Here is a 12,072-nt window from a genome sequence, read left to right as displayed (position 1 = left end):
GATTGCGACAAAATGTTTTATCTCAACTCGCTCGGAAGAATAGAAAGATAAGCGCTTTATTGATCCTGCTGCCAGTTTGAGTCACGGGATAGAACTGTTACGCGCGTGGGTGATAGCAGCCCTTTTGTATATGTGCGAAATTAAAAGCGTTCGATTGCCGCTATTCCACATGCACATGTTCCACAAGCTAAAGGTTTTATCTGAATACTTTTGTCAAAAAGTTTCTTGTAAAGATACCGGCGTAGTCAAAGAAAGTGGCGTCTTTATGTCAGCGTAAAGTACTTGAATACAGTTCTGCAGTTGCCAAGGTAAAAAGAAAAAAAGACAAGCAAACGTAAAGCTTTGCTCGTATTCTCCCGCTGTGTTACCTCACGTAAACTAAAGCAATCGAGGAAAACGTTACGTAAAAATACCTCATACCCTCGTCAAACACAAGAGCCAGGTTAAGGATGGGCTTCTGCATATAATTAACGAAAAGAAAGCGCGTAACCTTCTTTCTACTACCCTATAGGTGGTGGTCAAAACACGACGTCCATGATGTGTTTCCAGCTTCTGCATTCGCTTCGGGCACATATAGCGAGCAAAAGCATCGAATTTGAGATGTGCTTCAGTTACCCGGTGGAAGCCGTCGCAAGATAGGGATTTGGACACCACCGGCGAGATTTTACGTAAAAATAATTTGTGCAGAACCTAGGCATTGTGTAAATCGATGTTATACGATGCATATTTTCAGGTTGCTGGCCACATAGAGTTTCATACAATAATTACGAGAAGATACTCTGGCGCTAATTTGTACGGGAGCTGAATGGGAGCGATTGGGCCAGCATGGGAATTATGGGAAGTACATGGATTTGCCTAAACTTTGTCCTTCTGGCTTCAAACGGCTTCGTGGCTTCGTAAACTCTTCATTTTCAACAATATAGTGAGTAATAAATAATTAAATAAACATTAATAAAATCTCCGACGGCAGAATTCAAACACAGGACCTCTAATCACAGACGCCCGATATTTAAACCATTACGCATGAATTTATCACGGGCAAGCCAGTGCCTTGGGACGCTTGACGCGTTTCGATCTGGCCACTTCGACAGGCTGAATCGTTGCAATTAGTGGCGATTGTGCGTGTTCGCAGCGTGGTCTGCACTTAGGAAAGTATAGATTGTTCTGCTATTTACGACAATGAAGGCATACAAAGCGTAATAGACGAATCCACAAGAACTTCTGAATCCGCAAGCACGTAGATTAGACAAATCCATGTTGCTTCCCATCATTCCCATGGTGGCTGAATCATCGCAGCGCCAGAGTTCCCTCTAGTATATTATAGGAAACTCTGTGACTAGAGGGACCTTGGCGCTAGTGCCCACAGGAGCTGCAAGCAGCATGGTGGTGGTGGTGAGTTGTAGCAACAGGCAGGTTTAGCCTGGCGATCATCGGAATGATGGGTGACGCATGAATTTGCATAAACTTTGTCCGCCTTACTTCAATCGGCTTCGTAAACTCGTAATTTTCAACACAGTACTGTGTAACAAACAATGAGATAAACATTAATAAAATTTCACGATGGCAGGATTCGAACAAATTACATCTAGCACACAAGCCCGATATTGAAGGTAACGAATCGGTTGAAATTTGTTGTGCTTCCACTTCATTGGTCCTCCATGCTGTGCACATTTTTTGCATTGTTTTGGCGTCCTTCCACAATTCTTCTGCCTATACTGAAGTCATGTGACTGACAGCAATTCCCTGTGGTCACTTAGCCATAGGCGCCCACTACGGGGTGCTCAGGTGGCTCGGGGAGCTCCAGACCGCGCCAAAATTTTACGGCGGGGGGGGGGGGGGGTTGCAGGATCCCTCCTCCCTGCGCTCCAATTTTTCATTTTCAGGCCTGCGCCCACCATCTGAGGTTTGCTTTAGGTTTTTCGTCAGTTTTCACTTGTAAATTCTTTTTTCAATTGACGAAAAGCTTGTTATTTAATTGTTCGTGGGGGCGTGATCCGCCTTTTATTAAGTAGCGTTCTTGCTTAATTTCTGCGAATGCTCATAACCGATGGCTGAGCCCATGAAAGAGGAATTTAGCAATATAATCTTCATTCCTAAGCTATACGGGCAGCTACCTAGCCTTTAAATACGTTTCTTAATGTTCGCATCGCTTCCGACATTTGTCTGCAAGTATTTACAGAGAAGGAAACGGTGCGACTTGAAAATGTTATATGCTTGTTTAATGATATCTTGGGAGAAGTAGATCATTCACCAAGTTTACATTTAGATGTTAAGACGTACTGATAAGCTAGTTGGCGATTCATGACTTATTTATAGGAGCGAAATTGAAGAAAAGAAAACGCACGCAAGAAATAAATGAAGACACCAAAGGAGACGTGAATTTTTTTTCAGCGCTTGATTTCTCGGTTTCCGTGTTTTTTAACCTGCTTTGTCTATATAACTAACTAATATTTGGTTGGAACGCGGGGAATATTACGAGTAATACACAGAAAACATTTCAAGTGTGCTGGTTAATTAATGACTAAATGACTATTATTAAATATTCGCGTTTTGGCCGTGTGGAGACGCTATTAAAACGCTTACAATGATTCCCCGCAAATGTGGCAGCAATCCTATATCTGCACGAAACAGGTGCCATGTTATGGGTGAGGTGTACCGAAGGCTTTGCAAGCATATTTTGCCAGCCACATAGGCAGCTTCCATTGTCTAGAAAGAACGCAATGTGCCACAAAGTTGACATTCGGATGCTATAGCGGTTATACTATGCGTGGTGCATGGACAACGTTTCAGAGAGCGTCAAGTAATTATACTATTTGCGAAAAATTTCTTAAGCTTGTGCTCGAAACCGTCATATGCCCATTTTCAGCGATGTTTCCATGTTTCGCGACGTCATGCTACATCAACATTTGATTAAAACAGAGGGTCATGTTAAGTGTAATGTGTGGCGAAAGTTCAGCGTTGCTGGCTTGATTATGAGTTTTGCAAATAAATACTTAACCCTCTTTTTTTTTCTTTATTTTCATACTTTCTACGGCGTTTGTAATCGGTTTCACCGACATCTTCGGTGAAATAATTGAGCTACTTCATTTATACTATGTCATAGTAAGAGAAATGTTCTGGCAGTATGTAGGCGAAGTAGGAAGTTCAGGACCCGTCAAGTGCATCGGCTACATTCTTTGTTCCGAGCGCTTTATTCCTTCATCAAATGCCTGAATGCGTTGTATACTGCTGTAACCAGCTGTGTTTCTCAATGTCCCGAAAGGATTCTACGTATCGACAGCGTATACAGAGAGAGTATTCACATTTAGACAACTGCCCCAAGGCACTAATAAAAATCTCGTTAATGAATTTTTGGTAATTAGTTACCTGAAACTCAGGTTACTAGCGGCAAAGTATGGCCGCTTAGGAAATCATCTGCAAAACACCACCTTCGTTGCTTTCACTACATTTTGCAAAAAAGAAAAAAGAAACAGTATGGTCTTAAAGATAAGTATCCTGTATAGAAAGAGAGAAATTGGGAGAGGAAGAAATGGGTGTGGTAAAACTTATCGGACCCTTCTCCCCCCCCCCCTTCCGCCATCCCCCGGTAAGATTGAAAATTTCCACCTAATATTCATCATCATCATCAGCCTGGTTATGCCCACTGCAGGGCAAAGGCCTCTCCCATACTTCTCCAATATTCTCCAATACTTCTCTAATATTATCACTGTTTGTTTATTCATATCTCCGTGGTATGCGAGTGCTTTGTTTTCGTTCTGAATAAACGATTCAATGTTTTTCGCTTATGTTCCTGCTAACGCCCATACGCAGATCGGAGTATCAGGACAGTCTACACAATGGTTACCTATCTTGTCCAGCATGATCGGCGAGAAACGTGAAACGGTGTGGACTGCTCCTCGCAGAACCTCTTTGTCGGAGACGCTGGGAACGGACAGCAGGACGTTCACCGCTTGCCACGTAGGAACTGCAGGGAACGCAGGAAAGAAATCGGCAGCTGTATTTGTTTGTTTCGTTATTCACGGCATTGGATAATATAAAGGAATGTTACAGGAATGGAAATATACAGCTCACGAGAACTGATAGAGACAATTTAACATGCATCATTTCAAAGCAGCTAACAAAGCGTTGTACTTATTGCATTGTGCATATAACGCAGTAGACATATAAACTGAATACAAAGACATCGTCGCAAGCACTGCTAAGCGCAATAAAATTCGCCAGAGACACTTAAGGCTGCTTACGTGTGGGAATGCGAAAGCATTATAGTCGCTTTTGCGTAGTGCCTTTTCCGCGTGTTCCTTGTCCGCGCAAGTTTTTACCTGCGTTTTAACTGCGCCTCGGTGAAACCAAGTTAAAACGCGCCAAGCGTCTCAGCGCACTCGCTTGCCCACAAGAAGTTAGTTCATAACTCGAAGGACATTAATGACTTTCCTTTTTTACGCTCATGACGTGGCGCCACCTCCCACCCATTGGCTGTGCCGTCACGTGACCAACGACGGACGCTCTAGGCCACAGTGAGCCATGTGACTACGACGTGACGTGCACAATGACGCACGCACTCGGCACACATTTAGTCAACCAGAACCGCGGCGCCACCATGGCGTCGGAGAAGCGCATGCGCGTCTCGTACCACGGAGGCCGAGGTTCGATTCCCACCCAGACCGAAATTTCGCTGCTGTTCTTTTCAAAAACATTAAGATATTTTGTTTACAGGAACTTCCCTGAGAAATCTGACCTCAATTCTAGTGTTTTTTTATGTGGTTTTCCTATTTTCCGTCTGTCATTTTAGTACCATCGTTCGGTCACACCGTCGACTACAACGGCAGATTTTTCGCGTAATGGGGCATATGATGCTTTCGAATTAGACATAACTCGCATTACGGCTTTACCAGAGTATATAAATGCGTGTAACTTGTTAAGAATGTATTTAAATATAGTGAACTTCTTTTAGTACATTTTAGTAAACAGAAGAGAAGTTCAATTCTCTAATTACACCTTGAAAAACTGAACTATTGAAGGGAAAGTTCAGTGTCGTCACTGGGGAGCGTAATTAGTAGTTTCCTAACCAACCCACTTTATCGTACTCTCTCGTGATGATACCACATAACAGTTTAGAAGACTTTGCATAACGAAAGTGTCCTAAGCTTATTTAGCCGCAGTATACGCCTCGTGGCATTCCTAAAGGTACTTTGAATAAGCGACGCGTACACGTTTATGTATTATTATCTGCGCATTGAGTGTTCAAGAAACATCTCATCTGCTAGCAGTGACTAGTGTTGATCTACGTTTTGGTATTTCTGGTATTAACCAGTCCAACAATTCCTATATAATTGTCCGCGTAATTTTTTTCAAATAAGCAAGTGAAGGAGTCATCGCCCTCCGACGATAAACTCTTCTATATGGTTGCATTCATGCCGAAGGATATGTACATAAATCAGACAGTAGAAATAGATAAATGCTGAAAAATGAACTTACCTCGGTACCAGAGGTCACGCAGAAGCGTTCGCCCGATGTCAACGCCTGCCCGGTATTTTTCTTTTTCTGCGACGTTGCCTACTTTGAGATCCAAGAATAGAAGGGCTAGTCGATCGCTGTATTTCGCTCCACCTGAAAGGCAGGCGTGAAATATAGTGGGAAGCCATGCATTGCACAGTCCGCACTTTGGCTTACGTTTATATGCACCTCATGCTGAATACTGATTTCCTTTCATTTATTTTCCCTAAGGGCAGAGCAGAGGGCATTACATAGGGAGAGGGAGGGGGCATAGTCGAAACACAAGGAACTAAAAGGTAACAACCTAAGTACAAATGTTTAGAACAAGCCCGATAGTCAAAGTAGCTAAAGGAAAGGGATATGATCAGCAAATTCAAGGTAACTGGTGCGCAATAATATGACACTATCAAATAAAGCCAACGTATCGAAGCACAAAAGTCGAGGGATCAAATGCGACATAATAAACGGAAAGTAAATGGAGATCACCAGAATAAGCCGGCAAACATCGCCTTCTTAATGGGTTAGTAATGCCGATCGAAAAGAAGATGAACTCGTTATCGTGGCTATGTTTGGCGGTAATGCGTTCGACTTAGCAATCGACAGAACAAGAGAAAATTCCTTTTTCTTTTTTTTTTTGTTCTCGCAAACTCAAGTTGACCTTTATGCGCATCATCTGTGCTAGATGAGACATGACGTGCTGCAAAGATATGACAACGGCCAAAAGAGGCATCACTGAGATACAATGAGTAAATGTTAGGCAGTTAAGTTTCCCGCGTGTGTCTAGTGACTCAGTGCGGATCCATTTTTCATCCGGCCTCACGGATTTGTGGCGTGCAAGCAGTAAGTAGTAGGCACCTATTGTGTTAGATGGGATTGACTGACACTTACGTATTTAATGACTCAAAGTAGGGAAAATAATTCTGAAGGACAACATGGTCGCTCTCACACTCTATAGATAACGCATTGAGATATAAGCTTCAATGCTGAGGAAACCTATGAGTAAAATAAAGGTTGACTGTGCTCACATATAATGGCACGCAGTAGCGCACTTACATTCAGTTGGTCCTCCATACAACTGCAAGAGAACCTATAAAGAAAACTTTATTCTGCAATGTATGGAATAAATAATCACTTCAGGGTACATACTGATTAGTCAAATGAGGCAAGTGATTTCATAAGGTACAATCATATGAAAGAAATTTCGTAACCATAGCTCCATTTATAGATAAGCACCGTCAGACTTGTGGACATATGCATTGTTTCACAAACTTTTTTTTTAACAATAGGCCCCTCTTAAGCAGTAGAGTATGAAGTTTTTCTGGAACACAAGTGCATTTCGTAGTGCAATATTGTTATGCATATCTTAAACTATAGGGAGGAAATCAGTATTCCTTGACATGGATACGGTCTTGGGAGCTCAGCAGATCCAGTCCGTAAATTGCAGTATAGTGCCTTAATGTTCTTGGCTTAAGAATGGATTAGTGGAAATAATTGTGCGGATTATTAATTCATTACTTTTCGTTTCACAAGCAAATAAGATCTGCCTTTTCAAAGGATGATACCGAGCTTAAAAAGCAGAATTGTCTGTCACTGGCGAGTAGTATATTTAAGATTTTCTGAGAACTGCAAAAAAAAAAAAAAAACTGGCATATTTATAAGCAATATCGGATAATGAAATCTTTAAGTTAAGAAATTAAATTGTTTAAATGGCGACGACGTTCCCGTTCCAAAGCTGTAAAGGAAAGTCAGAAAGAAGTGAAAGAGAGAAAGAAAGTAAGAAAAGAAGAACGACGGTAAAGATAGTAATAGGTTAAGCCTACTTTTGCGAGGAGTAGACGTAGCGCGTTGCTGGCAGTTTATATCGAAGCTCGTTAGCGCCAAGTGCGCCCATACTTAGCGCCAAGTATGTCTCAATTCTTTTATTGTCCTTGTCCGCAATGCGCCACGCCTAGTGCTCGCGATAAATCACTGACAAGCCAGAATCGCCACCTTAAACTTACGGCCACTCGTAGTTTTGCGGACGTACTGCAGGAAACGGGGCACCTCCTCCTGGATGTCGCACGCCCGGAAGCAGCCGCACGGCACACCGTGGAACAACCTGGTCGCCGTTCCATTGTCCGCAAAGCTGACATCCGCTTCGAGGGAGTTCGCGCCGTCCTCCATGGCTTCGTCTAGCTTGGCTATAGAGTTGACCATGTGGGCGATGTTGTACACGGGCCTCCGGTCAATGGCTGCAGCCTGGGAATTCAGCGGTAAACAATGGGGTGAACGAAGGTTCGAAACGGGACTTACACAACGCAGAATTGGATTAGGATAAGAGAACACAATTAGGAGCACGCTTTTTATAGACGCATCGGACACTGGTAGGCAGTTGGCGTTGCTAGAAGCTGCTGCCTCTTAATCCCGCGATACGACGCATTCTGTGTGTCGGAAATGTTACCAACTTGAACGTTACGCTCGAGCGGTGTATGCGCACTGTGTGACACTGTATGTACGAGAGCTCGAACTGTCCACCTGCTGTATGCGTCAACAACACGTGAACGCTTACTGTACACGTGGTGCTGTGCAAGGCGTGCATAAGAACAAATGTATGTATGGCATAGAGCAGGCGCAACACTAAAACGAAGACGAGAGAAAGTTGAATGGTACCTGGAGCCTACAGTCCATCTCCATTGGTTGCAGCCGGGTGGAAACTACGAATTTGCTCGGCAGTGGTATGCCGGCGTGGCGCAAAATAGTGCGCTCATTGCACGTACTGTTACTTGGTCTAATCACTACAATACGTATCGTTGTGCGCATGGATGGAATTTAATGCCTACTAGGAGACCTTCATCTTGATTATATTAAGCTCCTGGGCTTTACTATTGCAATTTGTTTTTTACTTTCCGCCTTTGGAGAAATAGAAACTTGCACATACGAATATTACGTTGCAAATATGGCGGTAATCAATCCACGCGTTCAGCACTGATTTGAGCCAATTGTTCAGAAAGTACTGAGAGCTTTTTGGCATGCAGTTAAGTGAACGTATGAAGCAAGCGAAAAAATTCGCCGCCATTCCACCTTGAATGTGGGCCACCTGGTCGTCTTCGTGCATGAGCTGCAGTTGCCCGGAAGCGTGAAAAGCAGTAAGGGATCTTTGAATGTTATCGCGTTCGGCTCTTAAAGGCGAAGCTTAAGCGACCTACAAGATTTTTACAGCTCCGATGTTAGCCCAGATTCACAAAGCGAAATGGCTGCGAATATTTTTTAAATTTTGTATCAGCGAGAGACGGTACATGTTTTCTTGAAGTGTAGATAAGAGGTTTATGCTAAGTGTACCCCTGCACAACGCTACATAACCGTTTTTTTTCTTCAGAACTTAAACACGAAAAAATATTGTAATCTATGTGGGTTCCTTGAAAAAGTATGTAGTTTATACAAGGTGGTATGCCGTGGCTTTGCCGGGAAGAGTCATTGCAAAGACGGTAGCAATCGGTACGGCCTTTACTTTGGCATAGATGGTGAATTCTTGAACACGTAACAAGGCATCGCGAAAAAGAAAAGACGCAGTGCCGTTCCACTCTGTGGAGAAGGGTGACCAGCGAAGCAGCGTATGTGCTCCCCTTAATGGCGAACTGCACGAGCACTCCACCGCTGGTGGGCCCGGCATTGCACTACCTCCTGGATTTTGTGTCTACACGCTGTCGCGACCCTGGGGGAAGTAGTCCTCAACAGCCTCGCTGTAAAGGAAATAGCAGCCACTCCACTCTGAATGTGGGCTACCAGCAGAGTTGTAAAAGAAGACAAAGCAGACCACTGAGTGCACTTATTTTGGAGTTTTACCCTTCCGTGTCTGCGGAACACTCTGCGAACACGCACGATCGTTACTATTCAGGGTCCTGAATATATCGCTGAGCCTGTTCGGAAAAAAAGGTTTTGCGTTCACCGCTGCACTGTTCTCGCTCACGTTTTGCAGAAAGATAGCATCTTGGGGTCTATGTCGTTCAGTATAACACCTGGCACAGTTAATTGCCTGTCCTTTTTTTTTTTTTTACGATAGAAGTTCAAAATTGCCCGCACTTATGGCGATGCGAGCTGCTGCTGTGACGGCGCAAGCATAAACTTGTTTCGCCTCCTGCCGTCAGTTGCAGAAAGCAGCGTTTCAGTGAGTGCTGCCACGCGTTGTCTCCCTCTGTGCTGATCGATTACTCGCCCAGAAGCCCTTGAAAAGGGGTCGAAATGAAAGACATATTTCTTTCTCTCTCTCTTGCAGAGTCACTTAGCTGTGCTTTAGCAATGTTTCTTCAGTTCTTTGCCTCACGATAAGTCGCTAAACAGCGTGGTTTCCCGAGCAGCACACGTCTAAATTTGTTATGCCGCTCACCTGCACAGCGCAAGCCTTCTGCGCAATGTGGGCGTGTACAGATGGCGTGCCTCCCGCCCGTCAAATGCTAGAGTGCGTCGCGGCGAGGCTCGTAACAATCCTCGCTGCCCAAGCAAGGTGTACCGTATACCTTGCTTGCGCAACGAGGATTGTTATGTGCCTATATATTGTACGCATACCGTATACGTAATAAAAGAAAGAATTACTTACGTGACCACTGTACTCAGAAAGGAAATTTGAACGGAAATGTGGTTTTGTTGGATTTTCGAGCTTGGAGTGGGAAATTCCCGCTTTCAGGGGAGGGGGGGTGAAGGGGGAGGACATACTTTGTGCCCCACTTTTGACAGTTGAGTGTGCAAGTGCTTCCCCTTGCCCCTCCGGTGGAGACGCCCGTGAAAGAAGTGCAGGTCTTAACTAGGTCCTAGCAATACCTTTAGACGGCTTTTCCTCGGTTTATTAAACTTGGGAACTTTCTCCGTCGATTGTATTCCATCTTAAGCATTCGGGTGCACCCTCCCCTTTTCGGTGCCCGATAAGCTACGTTATATTTTGCGCAGCTCACTAACAAGGTAAAATGACAATCACTATTCGAGAGGATCGAGAGAATGAAAGAACGAGGCATGAAATTACTAGGACATTATAAACAAAAATAAAAAGAGGCGTGGTTATTGTGCTGTTTGCTCTGTCACGGTTGGACGATGACTGGGTCAAAAATAGAGGCCGTTGCTGCTATCGCTTAGTGAGGGCAAACAGGCTAAGTAATAATCAGAGCCAGGACGCGCACAACGCAAGGCTGAGCGAAGCGAGAATCTCCAGCAGGGCAGCTAAGCAATCATTCGTAAAATGAAGGGGCATATACTCAAGGTAACAAGGCAATCCGGAGCTACTTACCTGCCGGAAGGCAATCGTGAGAATAACGAGGACTGCTGCGCACGTTGGGGTCTTCATCCACGCGAGGTCCATTGTTTAGGCTGCTTCCTTAACAGCCCTGTTGCAGATCGCCTGCGAGTCCAGTCACGGGAACATAAGTAGCAAGTTTGCGTGCAGTCGACCAGGGCTCTCGGGTGACCGACTCGCTTCGGCGTAACGCCGAATCACAACGACGCGTCAAATTATTGGCACACACACAAACACACACTGGCTTCAGAGGCAAGGAACTTCCCAGCCCGTGTCACCGCGCACTGCAAAGAGAGAATGGCTAATGGGAACTCGCAACGCAGGCGCAACAACCTCTTCGCGCTTCGTGCTTCTCTGTTCAAAGCTTCGCGATTAGTTACTACGCCTGCGGTCTCGATTCAAGGCCGCGCAGCGTGGCCATCGAAACGTCGGAGTACCTTTCTTTCTCGATCTTGAAGGCGCGAGGAGCGCGAGAACGGTGCGTGTCGGCGTCCTGAGCGACGTGGAGAGTTCCTTCCTCGGGGCGTTCTTTTCTTTTTTTGTTTGTTTGTTTTCCAAGGCAGCGTTGCTGCAAAAGTTATAGTTCCTTCCTCGGGGCGTTCTTTTCTTTTTTTGTTTGTTTGTTTTCCAAGGCAGCGTTGCTGCAAAAGTTATCTTGGGCGCTCACGGAAATCCCATTGCGTGGCTCTGTCGATTTCCTTTCTGTGAGCGGGAATTTCATATCTTTACTTTTGTACTTATTTTCTATCTTTACTCCTAAAAAGGAAAGGGGGAGGGGAAGGTGTAAGGTCGTTGTGAATGTTCGCCTTGGTTAAGCTCATGTGCGCATTCTCTTTGTTTGGTTCAAGTGCGTGCTTGCTCGACTTCTCTGGGGTCCACTCTGTTTTTGTGTATCTGTTCCATTGCAATGATGTGCGGTTGGCTTGTACCCGGGCCGCTTCCAGAGAGCGCCTGCTTTGGGAAGGCGGTGGCCGGAGGCTGTTGGGCGAAAAAGGGAGCGGCAGGGGTTCTCGCGCACTGGTTCTGGAGAGCGCCATAAATCGCGCAGCGAGCGGCTGTAGCGGCACCTGGAGAAGGGAGTTTTTGGGGAGAGTTTGGGTCGGGCCGAGGCGGCGCTGGCGGCTCGGGTGGTCCGAGCCCGGACACAAGGTCCAGCGGCTGGGGGTTAGAATCTGCGCGGCTGAGCGGGCAGTGTGGTCTGAGACTTGAGAGACAACGGACCGATCTCGTCAAGTGCCCGATCGGGGCGACGGACTGCCCCGAGGCCTTTGCTCTGCCGCATTCGTTAATGTGAACTCGCTTTCCTTGTTTACTATATT

General features: G+C 45.2%; 1 protein-coding gene across 1 annotated transcript; it reads right to left on the bottom strand.

Moving 5' to 3' along the window:
* Window positions 1-1,310: 1,310 nt before the first annotated feature.
* On the bottom strand, window positions 1,311-11,189 carry LOC142591426 (dermonecrotic toxin SPH-like). Its single transcript, XM_075703754.1, has 5 exons — window positions 10,748-11,189; window positions 7,494-7,731; window positions 5,476-5,607; window positions 3,845-3,964; window positions 1,311-1,369 (listed from the first exon to the last, which is right to left on the bottom strand). The coding sequence occupies exons 1-5, from the start codon at window positions 10,817-10,819 to the stop codon at window positions 1,311-1,313; spliced, it is 621 nt and encodes a 206-aa protein (XP_075559869.1). The 5' UTR covers window positions 10,820-11,189.
* Window positions 11,190-12,072: the final 883 nt, after the last annotated feature.

This window comes from Dermacentor variabilis, chromosome 8 (assembly GCF_050947875.1).
Source record: "Dermacentor variabilis isolate Ectoservices chromosome 8, ASM5094787v1, whole genome shotgun sequence".
NCBI lineage: Eukaryota > Metazoa > Arthropoda > Arachnida > Ixodida > Ixodidae > Dermacentor > Dermacentor variabilis.
Note: the sequence above shows the minus strand (reverse complement) of the source record. Positions and strands in the feature narration are given on the sequence as shown.

Bases quoted from the DNA above. Each gene is read 5' to 3' on its own strand.
- LOC142591426 (XM_075703754.1), bottom strand. From the start codon at position 10,819: ATGGACCTCGCGTGGATGAAGACCCCAACGTGCGCAGCAGTCCTCGTT. The intron at 7,732-10,747 runs GTAAGTAGCTCC...CTGAATTCCCAG, and splicing joins TCACGATTGCCTTCCGGCAG to GCTGCAGCCATTGACCGGAG. The intron at 3,965-5,475 runs GTAAGTTCATTT...CGTTCCCTGCAG, and splicing joins GCGTGACCTCTGGTACCGAG to TTCCTACGTGGCAAGCGGTG.